At 43.4% G+C, this 25,982-nt stretch overlaps 1 protein-coding gene across 5 annotated transcripts in view; it reads left to right on the top strand.

Annotated features, from left to right (window-relative positions):
* TSNARE1 (t-SNARE domain containing 1) overlaps positions 1-25,982 on the top strand; it is a 472,184-nt gene that overhangs the window by 86,544 nt on the left and 359,658 nt on the right. For 4 of the 5 annotated variants that reach the window (XM_032688083.1, XM_032688116.1, XM_032688100.1 and 1 more), the window contains one exon: positions 19,394-19,516. In XM_032688083.1, coding sequence (XP_032543974.1) covers positions 19,432-19,516 — 85 coding nt within the window. In that variant the 5' untranslated portion in view covers positions 19,394-19,431. Of the gene's footprint in view, positions 1-6,049; positions 6,163-19,393; positions 19,517-25,982 lie in introns of those variants that run through there. The other variant, XM_032688109.1, reaches the window with a different exon arrangement.

Raw genomic sequence — 25,982 nt, forward strand, 5'->3', positions numbered from 1 at the left:
GGAAAGGAAGGGCAGCATGCTAATTTGAATTAATTGTAGTGCTTAGCAAGTCAACATCCAGTGGAAACCAAATCATTATGTAGTCTCTTATTTTGCTTGTAAAAAGTATAATGCTGCATCCAGCAATGAATCCCAGATCAGCTTAAAAATTATGGGTTACACCCCCAACATCTAAAGTAATTCCTTATGTTATGTTGTAATAGGTGAAATGGGTTTGGAAGCAGATCATAATGTGGTGGGGTTTGCTTGTTTACTTGTTTTTTTCCCTTTTAATCTGCAAATAGATGAGTGGAGATAATTCTTTGTGTTGCCTAGAGCTAAAAACACCCAAAAAAGACCAAAATTCATTTTTGACATGTGCATTAGAAAAGATTTCTTCACCAAAAGGGCTGTAAAGCACTGGCAGAGGCTGCCCAGGGAAGGGATTGAGGCACCAAGCCTGGAGGGATTTAAAAGATGTGGTGCTTAGGGACATGGTTTAGTGGTGGCCTTGTCAGTGCTGGGGGAAGGTGTGGACTCAATTATCTTAAAGGCCTTTCCCAATCTAAATGATTCTATGATTGTTACAGAAGGAAGTCATGTTTTAAGATCTTTGGCTGCTTTACTGGAGGCAGGGGAGAGGAACAAGTTGCACAGTCTTGAGCAAAAAATCTGAGAGCCGTGAGCTGGACCTTTATCCCCTGATTTCATCCCACTGCCTTCACCTTGTTACCTTTTACATCAAATCCACAGGTACCAGGCACTGCCTGGATGCACATCCTGGAAAAAAAAGGGTTTAATTACTGAGGTGGTTGCTGGTGCTCAGTCACGTCCTTCTCCAAAAGTCCTGCCTGGACCAACAGGATTATTTACAGTTTAAAGGCTGCTCCATGTTCCTCTGCTCCATCATCCACAGGAGCACAACAAACATAAAATCAGTCTAAATAAACTGCTCCCTCCTCCTCAGGGAGCTGAGCTCTGTCAGTCTGGATGTTGGCAAATGGAACATACAGATTTAGGAGCAGAAAACTGAGAACTTTTTAGCTGATCTTAAATGAAAAAGAGGATATTTTACCCTTATGACACATGATGAAGCATCTTTTGGTATCTAGAGACAGCACTGTCATGGAACTGGGCTGTTAATTCATTATGTGAGTGATGGTGGTATCAGGCTGTGCTTATCTGAGCTAAGCCTGTTTAAATGATCAAACTCTTGAACTTGGAATATAGGGAACAACTTTGGGGTAAATTAAACACAAGGGACAATATCTCTTTTTTGTGGAATTTTAGAATCAACATTGATTAATTGGAGTCACCTGCAGTAATTACAGCTGAGATTAAAATCTGTTGGGTTTGGGTGTTTTTTTTTAATTTTATTTTTTTCCTTTTAACTAAATAACATTATTATATCTTCCCTGAAGGGTTTAAAAGCAAAAAATAAAAACAAAACAGGTGGAGAGCCTTTGGTTTCCACTTCATCAAAAAGAAACGTAAGTTTTGGTGACAGAAGATCTGTAAATATTTTATAGAATTCAGCTGGGGATCCATCTGGACCTGATTTCTTTTTTTAGCCTTTCAGTTCTTTCATATTTTCTCTTAATTTTATCTGCAGAGAGCGTCTCAACATTTTGAACTATTGGAAAATGGATTTTAAAACGCTTCCCTGCAAAATAATTGCCTGTTACAGGCATGTGTTTCTTTAGAGAAGCTTAAGGTGGGAATATCCCTCCCTGCTGGGGTTTCACACACTCTGTTCTGCACTGAACCAATTTATTCTGAAACATCTGCAATATGTACATTGCCTGGCAGATTTTAATTGATGGAGGCTTTTATGATACTTAGTTGAAATAACAACATTACCTTCTGATTTTTATGGGCATGGCATTATTAGAGGCCAGATTCTCATACCTTTTGTGGAAAATATTTACTCCTTGGATTAAGGCAGCAAAAAGAGGGAGGCACTGCTCAATTTGAATAAATATATCTGATCTCATTGTGGAACGAACCCATTAGACACAACTCTCTGCACTCTCCCAGTGCTCCCATGATCTTAATTGCCTGAATTGTTTGTGGTTTCATTTGACCTTAAACTATTTCCTTTATGCTCCAGTTGCAGTGTTTTTATTTTCTTCTTAATAGTGAAATTGGGGGTTGATTTGAAAGGTACAATGGATAAGCTTTTCTATCTTCTTTAAATTTAAAGAGGGTTTTCATCTTTACGGAGCTGACGTGTCTTTTGACTAATATTTTTTTCAAGTTAAATGTGATTTAATCAGGTTATTTATCAAGGGGAATACAAAACATAGAATCATAGAATGGTTTGTGTAGGAGGAGACCTTGAAACTCATTCAGTTCTAACCCCCTGCCATGACCAGGGTCACCTTCCACTACCCCAGGTTGCTCCAAGCCCCATCCAACCTGGCCTTGAACACTTCCAGGGATGGGGCAGCCACAAGTTTTCTGGGCAACCTTTTCAAGGGCCTCCTCATCCTCACAGTAAAGAATTTCTTCCTCATATCGAATCTAAACCTGCCTTCTTTCACTTTGAAGCCAGTCCCCCTTGTCCTGGCACTCCGTGCCCTTGTAAAAATGCCAGAGAGGAGGAGCCATGAGCTTGTGAGTGGTTTTGGAAACAGAGAGATGTCCTTGGACTCTGTGTGATGTGTCTTCAGAAGAGCTTTATGTTCTCTGGGGACTCACCAGCCACCACATTCCCTCCCTCCAGGCTCCTCTAAGAGCTCTCCAAAGAGGTTCAACCCTTCAGGGGAGATTGGAGTGGACGTGGACCTTGTGCTCCTTGGGAAGATCCAAGCTGGGGAGCTTTGCCCTACGACTGTGACTGGTTTAGCTAAATATTTTATGCCTGGTCTGAAGGCCCGTGTGGTCCCCAGTTCATTCATCTTTCCCTTGCTTTCAGGAGCTTGGACTTTCCTGTGGTTTATTCACATGGGAAGGGAAGTGGCCAAACCCATTAGAGGTCTCCTAAATCCTCCACCGAAATAAATGGGGAAGCAAAAACCTGTGGGAAGGATGAAAAGTCCTCCAACTCTTGTCCAATTCATTTTTGCACAGGGCTTCTTTCATTGTCTTTGTCACTTTATTTTTTGGGAGTGGTGGTGACAAATCTCCTCAGTTCACCGTTTCTTTTTTGGACATTTCTCTGCACAAGCCATTCCATGCTTTTTACCTCGCCCTTGAATTTTCAGTTTCCTTTTCCCCATCAAAACCCTTTCTGCTGTCACTGGCACCTTGCAGCTGTAATTTCCATGCATTATTTTCTATCTGTATGGGTTTGGATGGTTTCCCAAAGCTTTGAATGTAACACAAGCAAACGGTGCAAAAGAACATTGGAAATACAAGTTCTTTTGGTCCATGTCCCAACTCCATTACAGTCTCCTTCCTTTTAGGTTTTATTTATTTCATTTTCAGAATGGTGCTTTCTTCAGGCTGAAAAAGGCTTCTGAGACAAAAAGAAAAAAAAAAAAAAGTTAAAAACCTGGCTGTCTGGCTGAAAAGAACAAGAGGAAACAATTCTCAAATGTGGATCCTATCGTTTACATAGGGTCAAGTCACTAAAAACACCCACCAAACAATAAAAAAACTGTACCAGTGAGATTAGAAAGGCTTGGATAGAGAATAAAAAAAAAATAAATCCTGTGTGGGAGTCTGTATTTCTACTCAATATTGCAGCTCTGTGGAATGGTGTAATGGGAATGCCAATGGGAAGTGCTGTGGGCATCACCATCCCTGGCTGAAAGCAGATACAGCAGAACAGGGTCTGTCTCTCACCTCACCCTACTGGGACCTAACTATTTTTATACCTCATAACCACCTTAATTCACATTCATCCCTTATAGGGATGTAATTACACAACATAATTACAGTATTTTTGTTAAAAGCAGTAAAATGAAGCACAACACAGAGGCATCTTTTTCGCACCCCTCATCAGGTGTGAACTTGGCACCTGTTAGTTCCTTGAGCCTGTTCCTGACTTTAGTCTCCAGAGAATATTTACCTTCATAAATGCACTGATGGATTTAGGTTTGAGCCTTCCTGAATACAAAAGGAAGCTCAGCTGTGAACCCTTGATACGTGACAGGCCTCTGGTGATGCTCTTACCTTCTCCTTTCTCTTCACTGTTGGGTGATGGAGATCTGGTTGTCTTCAAATATGGCCCTTGGGGTTGTGTCTAACCTTGTTTGTAAATCTAAGTTACTGGCATTGAGTGGAGGGCACAGTCATCATGGTCATGGAAAGAGGCAAGACACAGCAGCTGACCAGAAGAGGCAAATTTCAAGTGCCCTGGCAGCTCTTGAACTGTCCAGTTCTGCATTTTTGCTGAAGGATTTCCTTCTGGAATTGTCATGTGAAGAGATAAACTGGGTCAGGACAGACGTGTCTGTGCAAAATGAACCAAAATTAGTCCTGTTACGTGATTAGCTGTGGCTGGTTTGTGAAGAGCATGAGAACAGGACAGACAGGGCTTCTCCCAGTGTGTTTTCCCAAGTTTCTTCAGTCAGAGGTGGTACATTTAATCCCACACAATGTATTTTTATTCTTCCTTTTTTTTTCCTTCTTCTTCTTTTCATAGACCTGTTGCATTTTTAAGCCCGCGTAAGATTTCAGGATGCACAACAGCCCATGGAATGAAGTTCTTGCTTACTTAGTCTTTGCATGGAGGAGTATCTCCTTTCTTTCATTCCTGTCTCCTGGATTTGCTTCCTTACACCTCAGTTCGTGCACTGGAAAAAGAAGGGATGTTTTGCCTTTTCCAGATGACTTGGGAATTCACAGGGTGTTACTTTATGGGCTTTTCCACCACTCCAATATTCTTTTCCCTATCTGACATGACCTCACCTGTTTAGTTCTTCTACTGCATTAGGAAGAAAGTGGCAGAATGAGATAAATCATGGAAAAGAGTGATAAATTTAAAAGATGATAAATTTAAAGGTAAATCTTAAGGGTTTCTTTTTCATCTGTGTTATGTTTATGCTTTCTAGGAGCTGCCCTCTTGTCCACTCCCTCTCTCTACTGAAAAATGGGCACCTCCTGTGTATTTTGGCTTACTCTCCAGCCTTCACTGACTGTACCGACTTAAGTCTCTCCCAGTAGCTGCAGATGCTCAGACACCTTTTGCAGACACTGAGAAGTGAATGTCAGTCTCTTCTTCCAAGCAACACGTGACAGGACAAGAGAAAATGCCCTCAAGTTGTGCCAGGGGAGGTTTAGATTGGATATTAGGGAAAATTTCTTCACTGAAAGAGTTGTCAAGCACTGGAACAGGTTTCCCAGGGCAGTGGTGAAGTCACCATCCCAGGAGGGATTTAAAAGACATGTAGATGTGGCACTTGGGGACATGGTTTATTGGTGGGCTTGTCAGTGCTGGGTTAATGGTTGGACTCAATGATCTTAAAGGTCTTTCCAGCCCAAAAAATTCTGTGATTTAGGTGCCTTAATTTGGAGATGGTTCCCACTCTTCTGCCAGCCCAGAAGGCTGTGGATCACCAGACAGGTCTGCCAGCCCCACACACGCCTCACAGGGCACCTGAGATGGCACTTGGCACTTATATTTGGACCTTTGCATCCCCCACTGTGTGTCCTGCCTTCACCAGGGTCTTATATATGGATAATTGCCTAAAAAATATGACAGCAAAAAAAAATGCAGTCTGTGTTTTTAAGGGCAATTTTCCCCTCCTGTGCAGGGTTTGCCAGTCAGCTGGTTTGCTTTGGCTCCTTCAGGGCTTGGAGTTCTTCTCGCATGAGTCACGCGCTGAAGAGAAGCCGCTTTTTCTCCTTGATATTTGCACTTGATTCCCTTTGGTGCCATCATGTGCTACAGGAGCTTATCAGCAGGAAGGAGGAGCCCTGCAATGTGAACAAGGCTGGGAAATGAGCTGAAATAGGGCTTTTTATGGTCTCCCCATAACTGATTAGGGGCTGTGGCAGGGCAGACCTGACCTGTACGACTTTGTGGATACCCCGAAATATTTGTCCTCAGGGTGAAAGAAGGATGGGAAGGGGATGAGTTTAGCACTCCCCAAGCTGCCTCGTGCTGTGATCTGTCGCTGCTTTGTGAGTGGAGCTGGTCTGGAGAAGAGAAGCTCCTTTGACAGCACATATTTACACATCCAGACGCTTCATGTGCTCTGTCTTGTCATCCTTGCCTGAGAGCCTTCAAACGAGGTGAAATCTCTTTTCTTCTGCTATGCTAATCCTGCACTTGCCTGCCCTACTCTGCTGAAGGCAGGAGTTGTGCCAGGAGGCTTCGCTCCATCGTGGAGAGCCTCCCCTCCCTGGCAGAGGAGGGTGGTTGTTAGTTGTGTTTTCCTAGGATTTGGGCAAATTTGTTGCTGTGTTTTTCTGCTGCATCCCTCTGGTGAGTGTCTGTGGTCAAAAACATCTCAATTGCTTGTTCTTCAGTCCATGTTGCTTAATTTTCATCCTGTTGCCTTGTTACAAACAATGCCAGCAATTCCTTGCCTGCCTGTGATTTTGCTCCCACTGTGGAGCATCCTTTGCTTTAAAAACCATTTATTTTTTCATTTATTTGAGGAGGGGGGAAGTTGAAGTACAACCAGTCTAGGTGTCCACCCTTCCTCCTGCCTCAGGGAGATTGTGTTGTGGTTTAAAAACACAGGCAGAAAGTCCTTCTGTGAACAGCAGATTGATGGGATATTTAAAAACCACTTCAAAGAATTAAGGGATCAACCGTGTTCTCCATCGGTGAGGGGTCTTGGCAAAAGTGAATGAGTTGGAAAATTGACAATGGTTGTTTTTCCTCAAATATGCACAGTGGCCCAGTGCAGGTTCAACGAAGTTTTTTTAGCAAATTCACTTTAATCTGGCAGGAAAATTGGCTCCCAGCCACTGCTGACTCTGGGCTGTGATTCATGGTGGATGGCCACAGAACCCAGTGCAATCCTGAGGATCCTTCTGCATTTTCTCATTGTTGGAACACATGGATTTTTTTACCACATGGTTTTCCTTCATCTCCCAGCATGGCCATTGTTCAGAAATCTTTTGTAGTCTTGTGTGAGGAGACGTAGGTGGAGTAACTGTAAAAACACAATGGGCAGAGTAAGGGAGAGAAATGTCAGAAGGGCTCTTGTCAGCAGAAGCTACAGGGTGACTCTCCTCACCTCTTCATGAGCTACAGAATTGGTATAAAGAAGAAAAAGCAATGAGGGCTTGTTTGGATGCAGTATTCCTAACGGGTTTTGTGGGGGTGTATAAATACATGTGACCACAGTGGTTTTTTGACCTTTCTTAGAAGTTATTCTTGGGGGAAGACGAGGACATTGAGGTGCTGGAGCGTGTCCAGAGAAGGGCAGTAAAGCTGGTGAAGGGTCTAGAGGGTCTATGAGAAGAGGCTGAGGGAGCTGGGGGGGCTCAGTCTGGAGAAAAGGAGGTTCAAGGGGGACTTTCTCACTCTACAATTCCATGAAGGGAGGTTGTAGCCAGGTGGGCGTTGGTCTCTTCTCCCAGGACACTTGCAACAGGACAAGAGGAAATGGCCTCAAGCTGGACCAGGAGAGGTTAAAGTTGGACATCAGGAATAATTTCCTCACTGAAAGGGCTGTCAGGCCTTGGAAAGGGCTGCCCAGGGAGGTGGTGGAGTCCCCATCCCAGGAGGTGTTCAAGGAATGACTGGATGTGGCACTCAGTGCTCTGGCCTTGGTGACAAGTTGGGGGTTGGTCACAAGTTGTGCTGGATGATCTTGGAGCTCTTTCCCAACCTGAATGATTCTGTGACTAATGATTTCATAGTTAGGCTGTGGTTGCATAGTAGTTGTCTCCATGCCCACGTTCCAGTTAATCTCTGCTCGGAATTGTGTTGACTATTTTCTCCTCTCCATATCCCTGAAATATTTGGAGATATATCCAGTTCTCACCTTGATTGTGTGGGCTTGTGACTCCTTCTTTCTGTTTTCTACTGTGTTCAGTTAATAGTTGCACTCAGTATTCTTAGAGGTCTTTTCCAACTTGAATGACTCCGTGATTCTGTCTTTTCAAAGGTGTTTTTTGCTTCCATGGCACTGTGGGGATGTCCCAAGCCACCGTTTGTCTGATGTCCACGTTCACTGACATTTGATTTTTTTTTAAACATGTTTCATTTTACCTTCCTGGGTGTTGACCTCTGACTGGAAAGAAACTTGCAAACTGCTGCACAGCATCTCATTGGTTTTCTTTTAGTTCCCAGTTAAAAAAAAAACAAAAACCTGACAAATCAAAAACCAAACACCAAACACCGAACACTAAAACCCAAACCAAACCAACCAAACAAAAAAAAAACAAACCACAAAAAACCAAAACAAGTCAAACCCCAAAAATCTCAGAAAACCCCCAGTGAAACAAAACAATTTTAAGAGAACACTAAGAAGAACACAGAGCCCTTCCTTCCATCTTTTTCTCTCCTGGACATTAGGCTTTGGAGACCACTGTCCATCCTATGGCCAATGTGATAGTTTTTTAATTCCCTCCTCTCCACAACCCTTTCCACAGCCTCCACATTCAGGATGAGAGGAAATGGCCTCAAGTGCCACTGGAGGAGATTTAGATTGGATATCAGGAAAAATTTCTTCACTGAAAGAGTGGTCGGGCATTGGAACAGGCTGCCCATGGAAGTGGTGGAATTACCACCCCTGGAAGAGGTGTGTGGATGTGGCACTTGGGGATTTGGTGGCTGTGAACATGGTTGTGTTGGGTTAATGGTTGGACTCGCTCTTAGAAGTCTTTTCCAATCTTAATGGTTCCATGATTCTATATCTGTTGACTTGATTTACACTGTGCTTCTCTGACTTCCATCATCTCCCGTGGTCTTGGTAGGAAACCTGAAATGGAAATATCAAGTTGTTTTCTGTTTTTTAACAGATCACAACCAAATGTAGAAGTAGATTCTTTATTTCCCACTGTGTACTGTGTGTTCACCAGACCACAGTGCTTCTCATTTATCCTTCTGCAAGATTTATTTAACATGTGGTGAACATTGGTGCAGATGAGACCTTAGGCTGATATATACTCTGATTGTGAGCATTTAATAGCAACATTTCTACTTTGGGAAGTGGTACATAGGAAACAAGCCATATTTGGTTATAGGGGAGTAGGATCCTGGGATTTAGGGATCTATTACTTTATTAATTCACCATTTTGCCCTGCATGTGCTACCCCCACAGCATTTCAACTCTGTCTATCAACGTGTTCCTGTGGATTCAAAATTTGTTGCCGTCCTCAGATTAATTTTTCACTATTCTGTTGAAATCCAATATAAATTTATAAATGCCATTTCTCATTTTGTTAAGCTGACCTCGTGTGTTGCAGTTGGTCTTTGTCCATTCGTGCGTGTATATCTTTTATAATTAATAAGTTTACTCGAACGTCAGAGTAGCAAACTAGACAGCAGTTCCCTCTTTCCTGAGTCCCTCCTCCCTGGTTTTTCTTGCAGCAAATAGACATTAATATTCATCTTTTGTAAGCAGTGAAAAGGCAGATGAAACCTGGATTCTGAACTGACTGGAAATTTAATTTTGCTGTTCACTGAAATATGTAATACTCCTATGTTTGTTGAGCATATGGATAGATTAAGACTGTTCTACATGCAAGGTTCACAAAAAGTAGACAACAGGGCACAAAACAGCAAATAGAAGGTGGCAATGCAGGTGAAAAATAGAAAGAAAACCCTTGGTGGGTTAGAAGCAACACAGTTTTGGAGCATTTGTACTCAGGCAGTTTAGGGTTGGAAGCTGCCTGGGTCATCTAGACATCATATAGATCATCATCCCCTACAGGGCCCAGAAGAAATGTTGTTTACCCATGATATTCACGACAGTTTAAAAAATAGGAAGGGTGACATCACATCTTGATCAAGATGAGCTAACAGTGACCTGGCACTAAGTCATCCAAGCGCTGCCACCCATTTAGTCTGGAACAGTGGGAAATGCGACATCCAGCTCGGCGTCTACTGACTCCCAAAACAACTTTGGTCTCCCAAAGACTGTCTCCTTCTTTTCTCTTGATTTAAATTCCTCAGTATCAGGAAAGCCTGATTGCTTTTCCAGGTGTAAAGACATTTGGGTCCTGAGGGCTGACCTTGTTTGTACAATCACTCTGTCATTTATCACACTCTGCTGCTGCTCTGGGCCCCAAACTGTTTCAGTGTGTGCTGCCTCGTGCTTTGAAGATGGAAGGCATCCATCTTTCCATGGTGTCTGTGATCCTTTTGCTGAAAAACTTTTTCCAGCAGGTAGTTTTGCTCTCAGAAGTTCATACAGCTTAAATGAGGGGAGGGTCTATGAATCTGAGGTTCTCAAGCTAAACAAAATACATCCAGCCCTTCTTCTTGGCATTTGCCTGAGGGCAACCTGTCTCTGGTGCCACGGAGCAGGATTTGAAGGCTGCTTTCTGTTCTCTTTTGAGAAGACGTGCAGTCAGGTTGATGTGGAAGAAGAGCCTGTGTATTGAAGTGGCAGGTGGGACTGACATGAAAGGAGCCCAAGCAGCTTCCAGATTGCTCTCCTTACCTCTATTCTTCGTGTCTGACATTTGTGCGGTGTGAAATGGATACAGATGACTTGCAGGCATCCATTCCTTCCCACTTCTGGTGCTTATGGTTTCCTCCTCCTCTCTGTTACATGTCAGCCCATCTGATCTGAAGTCCTCTGACATCAATAGGAGGCCTTAGGTGGAGACATCATGAGCTTGGTGGGGGTGGAGGTGCCTTTTGATGGGCAGGAAAGGGTCTGGTGTGCCTGGTGAGTGCTGCTGGCTGCAAAACTTGGGAATGACTGGCTGATGAAAGAAAGGGTGAGGCAGAAACTGTTCCTGTTGACTTTGCATAGTGTTGCTGATCTTGTCGAAGACTGAGATTAGGCAAAGGCTGCAATCAAATGTACTGAGAACAACCAGAGCTCTCAGTGTCATTGCAATTAGGAGCACAGTGAACCCACTGTCTCTATTTGTGGCTCGGTGTGTATCTCCATAAAACGTCACTGATGTCTTATCTTGTTGTCTCTGACTTTTCAGCCTATTCTGATGGTATCTGTTCCCAGGACAAGATGCTCTGCTCCTGGAGACATCTGCAATGGCAGCTATACGGTGGGGAAGAAAACTAAATCCATTGGAAAGCACTCAGATGCTTTCCTCAAACAAGGCTTTTTTTTCCTCATTGTTTCTTAGCCAACGTCAAGAAGGGCAGAAGCAGCTCATTTCTGGGATAATCTGTGCTGGTTTTCCTTTGCACCTACTCCACGGTGCCCTCAGGCCGTGGGCGTTCTGCTCTGTGGTGCTTCAGCTGGAGGAGGGGAGACAGAAGCAGGTTCAGGGTGTTGAGTCAGGTTTTTTACAGTCCCAAGTGACGTCAAGCCAGTCAAGTGCTACATAAGTGTCTCTCGAAGCTTCTGGAAGTCTATTCCGTTTGTACAAGGTCTGATAATAGATATGATGCCCCAGGGTTTTGTTGTTGTTTTTGTTGTCGTATTTTGTGTCTCGTCAACCCAGGCTAGACAGTGAGGTCCTCGGGCCGTGGGGACAGGGATGATTTCACTCTCCAAGGACCTTCCATCACTTTTAAAGCTTAATTAGGAAGCAAAGTGGGAGGAAGCAGTTGTATTGCTGCACCTCCAGTCCTGCTCCATGCAGGACATCGCTCCTGGACCGCTCCCCTGCCAGTCATTTCTTCAGCTCCTTGCACTGCTTTCCTCACCTTGCCTGCCCAAAGCCACCCCAGAACATGATGTTAATATTACAAACATCACAAAAGATCCAGAAGGGAATAAATTGCCTCGAAGCACAGAGTGAAAAAGAAGAAAGTCATCCCCTCCAGCTATTCTGACTGACCTCTGACAGCCCTGTTATGAGCCACTTGAGGATTTGTGCAATTACCCCAACAAAACAAAACAAAAGTGATTCAACAGCAGGGCTTGTTCATGAATTCAGGCTCTCTGAGAAACAAGCAGGAGGCATTTTTTCCAGGTGAACAGCATAAAGGTTTACTGAGTTTTGGTTTTAATAATTACAAAAAACCCAGAGAAGATAAGCTAAAAAGCAGCACGTCTGTGACACCAGTGGCAGTCAACTCTGGGAGCAGAAGGCTTTGCAAATATGGCCTTTTCTCTCATGCCCTCAAAAAACTTTTATATTAGCCAATTTAGTCCTGGTTGAAGATGTCCCTGCTTATTGCAGGGGGGCTGTGTTAGTTGGCCTTTAAAGGTGCCTTCCAACCCAAACTGTTCTTTGATCTGTTGAACTCTGCCAATAGGAGAGATCTGTATCTCTCTATCCATTTTTATCCATTTTATCCATATATTCATTTCATCCATGAAATGGAGTCAGCTGTATGGAAAGCAAGAAAATGCTGAGTATTCTCCCTTGTGGTCCATGTGTAAACAAGTCTCCTAATGAGAAATGAAAGGAGGTCAATCTGTTTAGTCCATCTGAGAGAAGGTTAAGAGGCAAAAGAGAGATCAAACAGCAAAGCTGAAGAGTTGAGAAGACATAGCTCTCCTAACTGAGTGGTTGGGGCTGACCCTTCAGTTACTGGAGCCTCAGAGAGGCTCTTATAGAAAGAAGTGACCTGGTCTGAGCAGAGGCTGCAGAGGTTGATGGGTAAAGACGATTTATGTGAACTGATCTGCTCTTTCTTTATGAAGAAGGTCAGGCTGGTTGGTAAAAGGATTTTATCTGTGTGGAAAGCCTCAGAAAAATCTATCTCAAGTTGGTTATCCAGAAGTGGAGGTGTCACCATAACTAAATCACTTCTGAAGCCCTCAATGAGGGCATTTCTCCAACAACAGGGTGGTGGTAGAACTGGAAATAAAATATGTGCACAAGCACAGACCTGGCAGAGAATGGGTGGAGAGCAACCCTGAGGAGAAGGACTTGGGAGTGTTGGTTGATGAGAAGCTCAGCATGACCCAGCAAGGTGCACTGGCAGCCCAGAAAGCCAAACGTGTCCTGGGCTGCATCAAAAGCAGCAGCAACAGGTCAAGGGAAGGGATTCTGCCCCTCTGTTCCACTCTGGTGAGACCCTGACTGGAGCACTGCATCCAGCTCTGGGGACCCCAACTTAAGAAGGATGTGGAGCTGCTGGAGTGAGTCCAGAAGAGGCCACAGAGATGATCTGAGAGCTGGAGCCTCTCTACTCTGGAGACAGACTGAGAGAGCTGGGGTTGTTCATCCTGGTGAAGTCTCCAGGGAGACCTTAGAGCCCTTTCAAGTGCCTAAAGGGGTTCCAAGAAAGCAGGAAAGGGACTTTTGATGAGAACATGGAGTGACAGGACAAGAGGGAATGGCTTCAAACTGATAGAGGGCAGGTTAGTGAAGATGTTAAGCAGGACTGGACCCAGTCCTGGACTCCAAGAAGTGTTGGCCAGTCTTATCACCTCCAGGTATAAAAAGACCTTTCTCCTTTTTTCCTGTTCCCAAAGGTGCTCTGTCCTTCCTGTTAGGCTCTCCCAATGTCTCAGTTCATCTTTCCAGCTTCAGTTTAGAGCTATTCCCATGTCTTGTCCAACAGGAATGAAAAGAATATTTCCCTCCTTTCTATTTTAACAACCTTTACACAGATTTGAAGGCTCAAGTTTTCCCATCAGTCTTCTATAGGAAAAGTCACCCCTTTTACTCAGTCTCTCCTATCAGGTTACATTCTCTTGACCTGTTGTCATTCTCCAAGTTCCCTCTAGACTCTCTTCAGTCTCTGACAAAGCCTTTGCTGGAGCTTGTTGCCCACAGCTGAGGACTCTGCAGTGTGGGGTCAAGCAAAAGGTTTGCTTTCCTTGTTCATAAGATTGTAATCCTATTTATACATCCCCTGATGATGCCTGCCTCTGTTACAGGAAATGTCACTGCAGATTCCTGCTCAGCCTGAAGTCCAGGGCATCTTTCCATCCTTCTCTGCAGCACTGACCAGCAGTTCCCCATTCTCTGTTTGTGCTGCCACTGAATTCAGGTCCCTGCAGTTGGCCTGAATTGTGCAGTGTCTTGTTTTCTTTGTTGAACATCACTTGTGGTTTGGTAGGATTGTTCTGAAGGCTGGAGCTGTCATGTAACCTCCCTGTCTGATGTCCTGTATGTGTGTGATGAGGCTCATCCCAGTTCCATCACCCAGCTTGCTGCTCAAAATACAAATGGAGAGAGCAGAGCTCTGTGGACCACACTCAGGTCGTTCTTTGGTTATGACAGCAGGCCACTGGGAGCATTTAATGGCTTTAAACTGAAAAGGAGCAGGTGTAGATTAGTTATTAGTAAATAGTCAGAGTAATTGTCCCTCGATCAGCCAAGGGGGCCATGAATGGTGCTCAGGTTGCTTCAGGCATCAGAGGAGGAAAATCATAGAATCCCAGATATAGGAAAGAACCTCAGGAGTTCATCTTGTCCAACCCGACTCCTCAGAGCAGGGGTACCTGGAGCAGGTTACTCAGGCCCATGTTCAGTCAGGGCTTGAATAAGGATGGGGACTCCACAACCTCTCTGTGCAACCTGTGCTGATGTTTGACCACCCTCACCATAAAAAAAGGAACAAACCACAAAACAAGCACAAAAGCCACTCCAAATCCCCCCCCAAATCAACTTCTTTTTTAGTTTTTGAAGTGGAATTTCCCATGTTTCAATCCATTGACTCTTGTCCTGTCACTGAGCACCACCAAGAAGAGTCTGACTCCATCATATTTACTTCTTTCCATCAGATATTTATACACCTGAATACCACCCCCTCACACATCCTTCTCTTCTCCAGACTGAACAGTCCCAGCTCCCTCAACCTCTCTTTATAAACCAGATACTCCCATCCCTCAATCATCTTCGTGGCCCTTCTCTGGATTCACTCCAATATGTCCATGTCTGTCCTTCTTTTCCATTTCTTTCCAGTGTGCTCACGTCCTTCTCAGTCCAGCTCCACTTTAAAAATATCTGACTTGTCTGAAGTGCTACTGTTGTTTAACTCCAGCTGGGAACTAAGCACCACAAATCTCCTCACCTCCCCCAGCAGGATGATGGAAAAGAATTGGAAGGGTAAAAGTGAGAAAGTCCATGGGTTGAGATAAGAACAGTTTAATAATTGATGTAATAATAATAATAATAATAATAATAATAATAATAATTTATTCCATGCTGAAACCTCACCTTTCATTCCTACCACTACTCATACTGCCCATCTGAGTGACTCTAAATGGAGACTGATGGGTGTAGAACTCTTATATAGTTTTGCCTGCTTGTTTCTTTGTCTGCTTGGTTTTACCTGCCAATTTCCTTCCCAATCCAAGAAACATGGACCAACCCTTTCCTTGAGCTGCTACATCCTATTTTATTCATGGCATGGTTGACTTCTACAGGATATACCAAGCAAGAAGTAGTTGCATGCTGTTAAAGTACAAATTCATGCCTCTGGTAGGATGGATGATGGATGTCCTTTTAGTCTGGCTTGGCTGTAGTTGTTCCTTCATTTGTATTTTAGGTGATGAGGATAAAACTGTGATAAAATCTTTTTTTCTTCTTTTTTTTTTCCTTTTTTTTTTCCTCTTCTTTTTCTTTATTTTTTTTCCTGTGTTTAGTATGTTAGGAAATGCTTGTTCCAATTTGTATAAACTGCCTTCACAGTAAATTGGACAAGTCTCCCTGAGGAGCAGTAGACAAAAGCCTTGGGAAGTGCCATGGGAATGGGGAGGGAAATGCTTTTATTGCCAATCAAATTAAAGGCATTTAGATCTGCTCTTAAATTTTCCTGTAAATATATTACTGTGGGGTAAAAATGTGACTCCTGAGCTGTGTGAATAAGGGATATTTCAATAGCTTAGTAGGATGGGGTGGGAAGTGGTTGATGCTAAAAAGGTTGGTTAAGCTAAAACAAAATATTTCATTTTCAATTCTTTCTATTTTTCCTCCATTACAAGGAGAAAAGGCTTTAAAATGGAAACATGCTCTGAAAAAGGTAAATCAACATGAAACATTTGCAGTGCTCCAAAAGCCCTCCCTCTATCCCCTCCCCTTTCCACTCTGTTGGAGAAAAAATAGACACATTCACTGTTTGCCAAAGCAACACTTGCCCAGTTGTAATCAAGTCATTTTACAACATGGTGTAGACTTTCACTCCGTGTTTGTTGTTGTGTCCTGGGGAAGTCGTGGCAGCAAATACTTCCACTTGCTTATCTCTAAAGAGAAAGGGTGGGCCAGGATGAACCTCTGTACAGAGGCTGTTTTAAGGCTGTTTGGTTGCCCCACATCTCTGCTTACAGAGGATTTAAACTGTAGCCACGATGGGAGGTAAAAATAAAAAGATAATTCCTTTTCCCTACCCAAAAGCTTTCTTTTGACTGCCTTCCATGTGCCCATATTTTCACAGGTAAGAGTTATTCTGGGTCTTGGGTTGCATTTTGTGATGAAATCTGGGAGAGGTGAGGTTTGTTCCCAGTCCACTGCAGTCACCACTCCCCAAATGAATCTTCCAATGTTTCTTGTGTCGTTTTGTGGTTTCCATGAAGAATTTTCATCACGATATCATAGAATCAAGGAATGATTTGAGCTGGAGAGTATCTTAAAGACCCTCTAGTTCCACCTCCCTGCCATGGGCAGGGACACCTTCCACTAGCCCAGGTTGCTCAGAGCCCCATCCAACCTGGCCTTGAACACTTCCAGGGATGGGGCAGCCACAGCTTCTCTGGGCAACCTGTGCCAGGGCCTCCCCACCCTCCTAGGAAAGAATTTCTTCCTAATTGCTCGTCTAAACCTGCTCTCTTTCAGTTTAAAACCATTGACATCTTCTCCTTGTCTGAACAGCTTAAACAAAAGTTGGTACAAACTTTGCATGAGGCAAGAACTGAGTTTTACTTTTTTAATAACACTTCCAGGGATGGGACAGCCACAACTTCTCTGGGATAACCGTGCCAGTGACTCACCGCCCTGTGAATACAGAATTTCTTCCAAAAACCTGATCTAAACCTCCCCTCTGTTGCTTTTAAGCTATCACCCTTTGTTCTATCACTCCAATCCCTGCTAAAAAGTCCCTCTCCACGTCTCTTGCAGACCCTCTTTAGGTCCTGGAAGTTGCTCTAAGGTCTCCTGGGAGAGAGAAAACTTGTAAAGTATATTTCCATAGAGCTTAAAGTGTTACAGTTTTACAGGGTTGACATGTTGATTATGTTGTTGAGTGTCTTGCAAACCCTTGGTTTACAAGTTTGCTGTTTGGTTCCTCTTGTTGGCTCCACTTTCTGTCTGCTGAGTGCACACACAAAAGCGCTTCTCCTTCTCTCTCTGGCTGCTTGGGCTCTCACAGGTTTGGCTTCCATAAAGTTTGGGCTCAAGGCTGTTTCCCTAAAATGAGGGAATGCCTGGGGGCACCTGCAGCAGCCTCAGATGCCAATTATATGAGAATGTGGTACACTGATGAGGGGAGGGGAAGCTGGACTCTGGATTTTCTCCACTTTTTATGGATTTGGCTCCCAACCCTTGCTGTCTCAAGGCGGTTGCTCTTTCATCCTCTTTCATGTGTCTGGCCCAATTAAGGCAGGATGGTGAGTGATTCCTTTTAGTCCAAGAGTTTCCCTGTCTGGCGAATCTCAGCAGTGATTTTTTGCTTGGTTTTGAAGCTCTGAAAGAAAAAAGGAGAATGGAGTACAACAGGTGCCTGAGGCCATTAGATTGTTCCCAGTACTGTGCAGAACTGGGAATTTCTGGTGCTCTGCTTTCCCTGAAGGACAAACCTAAGGAATGGTTGCAAGTACACAGCTCTGCCAGTGCATCCCAAAAGAGACTTTAGCCTTTTCCTGAGGTATTTATCAATCCATACATGAGAACATCATACCACACGTGGTCATGTTTCATAGGAACTGGAGGCCATTCCCAGCTTTTTGCATGTCAGAGGAAAATTGACTCATCCAGGACATGACTAGTTTGAATGTCCAAGCCCAGAACAAAGCATTACAGCTCATGGCACTCAGCCTTCCACCTCAACATCTCTATCAGTGCAAGAAAGACATGGATCTATTGGAGCAGGACCAGGGGAGGCCACAAAAAGGATCAGAGAGATGGAGCACCTCTGCTGTGGAGACAGAGGGTTGGGAGAGTTGGGGTTGTTCAGCCCTGGAGAAGAGAAGGCTCTGGGGAGAACTCATTGTGGCCTTTCAATACTTAAATGGGACCTACAGGAAAGATGGGAACAGACTTTTTAGCAGGGCCTGTAATGGGTAATGGTTTTAAACTAAAAGAGATTAGACACAGAGTAGATATAATGAGGAATTTTTTTTATGGTGAGGGTGGTGAAACACTGGCACAGGTTGCCCAGAGAGGTGGTAGATGCCACATCCCTGGAAATAAGGGGGCTCTGAGCAACCCGATCTAGTGGAAGGTACCCCTGTCCATGTCAGTAGGATTGGATGATGTGACCTTTAAATGTCCCTGCCAATCTAAACCATTTTGTGATTCTACCATCGCGCTGAAGGTGCTGCAATGATTGTTGGAGAGGGTGGTTTGTTGGCTGAGTTATTTTGTTTGTCCTTCAGTCAAAAAATGACATTTATATGTCAGAACAACCCCCTACATGAAGGGTATGAGGGGCAGGTGGTATTCCCAATCATCTCACACCAATGTGTCCTCTCCGTGGGACTCTCCCAAAAGGTCACACTGTCTTTTACCTTTTTTTTGGTGGTAGTCTGTTTTTTGGTTGGTCTTTTTTTTCATAGCCTTGGTGTAAGAAAGTAGTAGCTGGGTTTGGTCCTGTAGCATTTTCCATCATCATCTCCATGCCTTAGAGTTGGGCTATTTTTCTTATCAAAGTTCTTGGGACACCGTTGATAATGCTGGAGGCTTTCTGTGGCCCTGGTAAAACATTGTGGATGGGGCGGTGGGAAGGGGGATGAAGGAGTCTTCCTCTGGCAGTGCTGCATTGATTTCATCCTGCTACTGCTACCTTAGGCTTTGCAGGTTTTTTTAATTTTAATTTTTTTTTAACCAGCAAGGAAAAAATAACTCTGGCTCCAGTATTTTTACTGGAAACCCAGGAGCTTATGATGTAGCAACAAACTGTCCCTTTTGAGAGCTCATCAAGACTGCAGTGTGATGGATGGACTCCCAGCCAGATGTGTACTGGTAATGTTCCAGAAGGCAGCACTACATGGTTTTTGAGTGCTTAGTCTTTCCCACCAGCTCAGGATCTCAAAGCACTTTGTGAGCAGAGAGGAATTAAAAGTTGCCCTTTACCAATGGAGAAAATAAGTCACAGGGAGGTGAAATGACTTGTTTGTCCCTAAGATTGTTTGTAGCCCAGAAGACCTGGATTTTAGTGCTTTTAATTTTTTGCAGGTGGACATCCTGGAGTTTGGAGATTGCCCTGTATCTTTTATTTGTCCTTTTAGCCCTCTTGTTTTCTTTGACTACTGGGGTTTAACTGACTTTTAACACGGCTGTGTCTGTCTTTTTCTCTGTTTTTTAGGTTTGAAGTGTAATCTCACATCCATCACTATCTAGAAAATGTCTTATGGATCCATTGATGGGAGTGGATTTGGGAGCAGGAACCCATTTGGAGGCCCCTCAAGACAAGGCTATCAACCTCTCGGTAAAGTATCGATCCCTTGCTGTAATTTATTCTCCCTGACTCCTTAAGGAGTGAAGTTTTCACTGCTCAGGTTCAGTGTGGCTGGTGTGTAAATACCAAACTCTCACCAGGGGTCATTTCTGACACTGATTTTCGGAGGTGGAAACCAAACTTTTTGAGTTTGATTTATGTGACGAGGCCCAACGTGTTACCGTGCTCAGGGTTTGAGGTGCAACTAATGAGGATTTTGGAGGAATTTGGGGGGATTGAAAGGAGAAATATGGAATATTCTCTAGACCTGCTCGTGTCTGTCCTCATCTCCCCATCACCGTTGCAATAAGTTGGTCTGAATGGTTGATCTGGGGCTGGTTGGCAGTGCAATGATGGTGGAAGTAGATGGGGAGATGTACAAAATGCAGTGGGCTGTGCTCCCCCAGACAATAACTCGAGTACTGTGGAGTGGAGGCTGCTTGAACCTGGAAAATGTGCTTGGATGTGGCAACAACAGGGGCAAAAACTTCCTCTGGAAATGCTGAAACCATAAATAGTGGCTTGCAAATGGCTATGGATTCTTTCCTTGTGGCATGTTTTTAAGCAGAGACCAGATGTGCTCTCCTTACCTGTCCACCCCTTGCCCCAGAGGACTCAAGAAATGGTAAAGCAAAAAGGAAAAAACACCCAGGTGTCAACCTGTGTATCTGAAAGGGTCCCCAAGGCAAACCTGCTCCTCATAAAAGCAAATTCACTGTGCAACTGCCATAATGTGGAGCACAGCTAATGGTTAGAACCTCCTGATTTTGTGTGTTGAAGGTGTTGACTCTGTCCCACTCCTGACACGGGAAGGTTGTAGGAGGCATCCTTTGCCAGAACTTGTGTGGTGCTGAGGTTGTCCCTGTTGGTGTGAGGCTGGAGGTGGAAGGTGGGTCTCACCTTGCCCGATTCTGAGTAGCATGGGGAGGTAAAAAACCCACCTCTGCAGCTACCCAGATGTTCACCAGACCCCAGTCCAGATGGACAATTGCTGTAGGGCTGATTTGTGTTAATCTAGTCTGTCTTTCAGCAAGTCTTGTTAACTAGGACACATCCTTCATTTAATTTTGGTCCTGGGCCTCACTTGCACTGGGGGATGAGGCTGCAGGGATGTGGACACAACTGGGAGTTGAGACCTTTGCAGAAGCATCAGGAAAGGGGATCTTGTAACATGGCCAAGGGCTCTGTTATCATTTTGCACCAGGGCAAAGAACATCACCCCTTCTTTGGCCTTTGATTTCAGCTGTGCCATTCACTGATGCAGCCTGGCTTGGTTTTCTTGTTTTGAGGGTTGCAAATGTTCTTTGGGAAATATTTCTTTGTTTTGCAAATAGCTGTTCTCCCTGGATGGAAATACATAGAAAAACATAGAAGTTTCTTCTGGTTTTCTATTTTCTTATGAGTTTGAGTGTAATTATGATTTTCCTCTTTGAACAGGGAGAAGGTATTGAAGTGAGTGAGAGCTGCCTGTTCAGTTGTAAATAGTGATTTCTAGGCTATTCTACAAGGCAAAATTAAAGGCATAAAAACAAGGAAGAATGGGATACTTGGGCACAATCAAAGAACCGTGAGAAAAGAGAATTGAAATGTGGACTAGACAAATGATGAATCTCAGTGCATTGTAGCTTAGGTTAGAAAAACATGAATATTTATTGTGCTGTGTGAAAAGATCACTGGGTTTTAATGCAAATGCACAGAATAACTCAAGACACTTGCAATCTCTAAATATTTGAAGAGATACCTCATTGTGCTCAGCTTGCCCATCCCTTGGCAGTTACTGATGTGACACTGAAGTCACCCTCAGTGGTTGCAAAAAACAGCTGCTGTAGAAATATCAGCTTTTTTTGAACAGCCATGGGCTGTTGGCTGCCCAGCTGGAGCCTTTTAACACATTGGCTTATGGCTTGGAGTTGAGTGCTGGCTTTTCCCCCCGTGCATACACACATCATCTCAGGTGGCATTCCAATGGACACAGCTCCAAGGTCTTCCAGGGCTGATATTCCCAGCAAGTAAAAATTGGTTGGCCCCTTGGCTGAGTGTACCTGTGGAAAAGATTGCAAGGGGATGGACCTGTTTGCATTGACCAAGGCAACTTGGAGGTGTTTCCTTTCTGTGGGTCTCAATCAGAGGTGGGTTCGTTCGGCCTTGAGAAAAGGTTTAGGGGAGACCTTGTCACCATGTCCCAGTATTTAAAGGGTGCCTACAAATAAGATTGAGACTCCATTTTTGCAAGGAGTCACATGGAAAATATGAGGGGTAATGGGTAAAGTTACTCCTGGGGAGATTCAGATGTCAGACACTCAGACAAGAGGAGAATTTTTTGCCATGAGAACAAACAGCCTTTAGAACAATTTCCACAGGAAAGTGGTGGATTCCTGGATGTTGGACAGTTTTAAAATCCAGCTGGATGGGGTGCAGGGTTTTTTTCTAGGCCGTGCTTTTGCCAAGGAAGTTTGGATAAGATGATCCTGGATGTCCCTTTCCAACCTGGCATCCTGTGATTCTATTCAATGTTCATCTGAACCTCTGTAACTCCTCGTGTCCCTTCACCGCGGGAGACCAACACGTCGAATGCCTTTTGCTGTAACATCCCCAAATATTGTCATTAATTAAGTGTCAGGAGAGGGTAATGCAACACTGCCTCCTGCTTCTGGAAGATGGATGACTGGTTTGCTAAGAAAAAAACTGCCCTCTTATTAGATCATGGAATGGCTGGAACAAAAGAGCACGGCCTCCCCGCCAGCATCCAAGTGTCTGCTCACAGCAGGGGCAGAGCTTGATGGGCATGTTCTGCGTGTGCTCTGAGCCTCTACTTCTCTTTATGGCTAGTAAATAAATAAAAACAAGTACCAACATCCCTACAGGTACTTACTGTCCAGTGGTGTGGTCCAGTGGTATATTCAGGTATCCAACAGACAACCCTGAAATCTTGAAGCAATAAAGACAACGGGGGTGGCACTGATTAATCTTTAATATCATGAAAGGGCAAAGAAAAGGGGGCTTAGGTTTTGTGTGGTTTTGTTTAATAAAGGGTGATATCACTCTGTCCATATACCTGTCTGTCCATCTCAGGACTGTTTCCTCCTTGCTCGATCTGGATGTGCTCCCCAGGCTGGGAAAGATTAATTACTTGGAGGAATTCCCCTTGGCCCTGGACTGACTTGATGATGGACTTACAACCCCTCATCAGATCAACCTCATGTGGAGGTTAAACTTGCTGACCAACCTAATTAGAGAGATCAACCTAATTAGAGAGCTCCACAGCTCCATTTGCAGCAGTTTGTGGAGGAATACCAAGGCAGTTTTTTAGGAAATCTGGTTTGCCTGGGACTCCTTGGTGTCAGACAGCTCTAGTTCAAACTCTGGTTTTCAGGGTGGATATCCAGGATTTCTTGTGGGAAATTTTATTATTATTATTATTATTATTATTATTATTATAATTATATTTACTACTAGTAGTATTATTGGAATTGGGAGGAGAGAAAGTTTAACTCAGCAAAACTCAAATCTTCTGTAGCCTTAACCAAGGAGCACCCTAAGGTGTATTACAAGAGGGATCACCAGGATTACTTGGAGTATATCAATATTTGGGGATGACAGTGTCATTCAGCCATTGAAAAAAAAAGTGGAGTGGCAAGTGGAGGCAGAAGCAGCTGTGAGTTACAACCTCCTCCAGAAACATCTGGATTTCATCTCCTTATTCTGCTTCCCAAAATCCATGGAAAAACAAATATTCCCCCATTTCCATGTAGGAGCTTCTCTGGATTTCAGCTATGCAGTGGTGTTGCATGGAGATGTTGGAAAGCAGCGAGTAGAAAGTTGTTCTTGTTTTTGTTTTATTTTTTTTAATTGAGTAATTAAAAAAAAAAACCAACTTCAAAATATCTTTCTAAGTAATATGCCACGTCTAAGATGAACAGCCACAAAACACCATAGAGCAGTAGGAATTCTAGCTTCCCAAAACCATCTTTTTTGTGGGGAAAATTAACAAAACCTGCCTTACACAAGGAGGCACATAGGTCAGGGAGTTTAAATAGCTTGAATTAAAATGCCACAAGCCAGGAAATTTTTAACACTGATTTTATTAACCTTCCTGTAACCAGGGCTTTAAATGCCACATTTGAAAAGGTGAGGTTAATCTCATATTCCAGCAGTGCCTTGTTTCCAGGTGTGCTCAAGGGACTGGTGGGTCACTGCTTAATTTTGCTATGACTTCATTTAGACCATTTTTCCGACAGTTTCTCCTGGAGATATTGTGTGGGACTGTGGCCAGAGTGGTACTCAAGATATATCCCACATGAGTTTTTCTTTTTGTTGGATAAGGTTGGTTATCTTGACACAGAACAAAATTAGATTGGCCAGTGAAAGTTGTTCTTGGCAGTGTTCTCTGGGTATATATCACCTAATTATCATCTCAATACTTAGCAATCGTGGAATGAATTTTTCTAACATTTTTTTTCCTGAAATTGAGTCTATAATTTTCTTTGCTCTCCCCTCTCTACCACTCTTTCCTCTGTGGAGCACCAACCAGCTCTTGGGAAGGTCACATGTCGGTCCTGGAAATGCTCTCTCTGTCCCGTCATAGAATCATAGAAACATTTAGGTGGGAAAAGACCTCTAAAATCATAAAACCAACCATTAATCCAGCACTGCCAAGTCCACCACAAAACCACATCACTGAGCAACACATCTACATGTTTTTTAAATCCCTCTAGGGATGGTGACTCAACCATTTCCCTGGGCAGCCTTTTCCAATGCTTGACAAGCCTTTGAGTGAAGATTTTTTCCGAAGCATCCAGTCTAAACCTCCTCCTTAGCAGATGAACCATCCTTCTGTCCTCTCCAACCCTATTTTGCCCTTTTCCTAGCAGTTTTGGAAAGTGATTTGTCCTTTAAATACTCGTCATGATATTGCCCTAGGTTGGCAAAGTCACAGAGCTCGTGTGGCACACGGGAGGGAGATGTGCACATCAGCTGGGACCTCTTTGGTTGGATGGGCATGGCTGCAGCTCTGTTCTGTAGACAAAACTCGCTCAAAAGCTCGTGTACAAATCAGCACTGTGGCCTGACCACCACGTGGTCTCACTGCAGCTCTGGATCTGCTGTCAAACTGTGGGAAGGAATCCGCTGCCAAATTCACATCTTGATGTTGCTGAAGCACGGAACAAACTCTGAACTACACAAAGAGTCCTCCTGAGGTTAATTAACATTAAGCAGGTGGTTCATCCTTTTGCTGTATTGGGACACGAATACTGCTTTAATTTTGCTTTATCTTCCCAAATTAATTCCAATACTTGGAATGCTTTGTTGAAGGGGCCTTGAAACTCTTGGTTGTTGCAGCTTATGGCATTGTCCAAACGGTCTGGAAGGATGTCTAGGTCTGGTTGTGGCGATTGTTCCTCACTGCAGCAGTGAGGAACAAAATCATGCACTTAAATGTCCTTAGGATGGAGTGTTAGAAAGGACTGAAAGCAGTGAAAGAAAGCAGAAACAAAACTGTTGGATCTTTTGGGGAGATTCAAAGCTACTGTGCAATATTAGGGGTGTTTTATCAAAGTCTTAAACTGGTGGACAGGACCATGTCTTGATCATATTCAGCATTATAACCAAAGTGTGTTTTCGGGTGGAGTCCTGTCAGGTGTAGAGTCATGGAATCATTAAGATTGGAAAAGACCAAGATCATCAAGTCTGACCTTCAAGGAAGGAAGGACTGAAGATGTGACTTTCTTTAGTACCTTTTCTCTGCCATCATAGGTGGGTTCACAAATATTTCTCCATGGTTGCCACCTGGACTGCAAAGAAAGTGGTGTCACCTCTATTATATAGAGCAAACCCATACCATGGCTTGTCAAATGTTGTGTAAAAAGTTTCTGAGAGTCCTAATGATTGACTTTTGCTTCTTGAGTCCTGTCCTATTTTATTCATTTTATGGAGACAGAGTAGTTGAGGAGTTGGGTGTTGTATTTAATAAGTCATTAATAAAGTGCAGGGTAAAGTTTCGATACAAACAATACTAAAAAAATCATAATAAGGTGATCTCTCTCACTAGACAACCCTAAAACCCCATTTTATGTTGCATCTACAGATGAATTATTTCATATTGTTTCTTTGCTATTGTGCAAGACTTCCAAATGTTAAAGATTTATTTTCTTAGTCCATTTTCACTAGATTTAGAGGATCTTCTCTGTTTTACATCCAGTTCTTAGAGATCTTAGCAATGATTTAATGAATTAATAAACCTAAACATAGGGAAACATATTAAAGAATAATGAACAACATGTTTTATGGCAAAAGGAATTGCCAGGAGAATTAACTTTCATACACAAATTGACTTAGAAACTGTTGGTTTTGAAAACCTCTGCCCTATCCCTTCTGGCACTTTTAACATTATATTAAATGTTTTGCTATAATCTCAGGATTTCAGGAAATTTAAGTGGTTATGCATTTATTTATAGAA

This window comes from Chiroxiphia lanceolata, chromosome 1 (assembly GCF_009829145.1).
Source record: "Chiroxiphia lanceolata isolate bChiLan1 chromosome 1, bChiLan1.pri, whole genome shotgun sequence".
Lineage (NCBI taxonomy): Eukaryota > Metazoa > Chordata > Aves > Passeriformes > Pipridae > Chiroxiphia > Chiroxiphia lanceolata.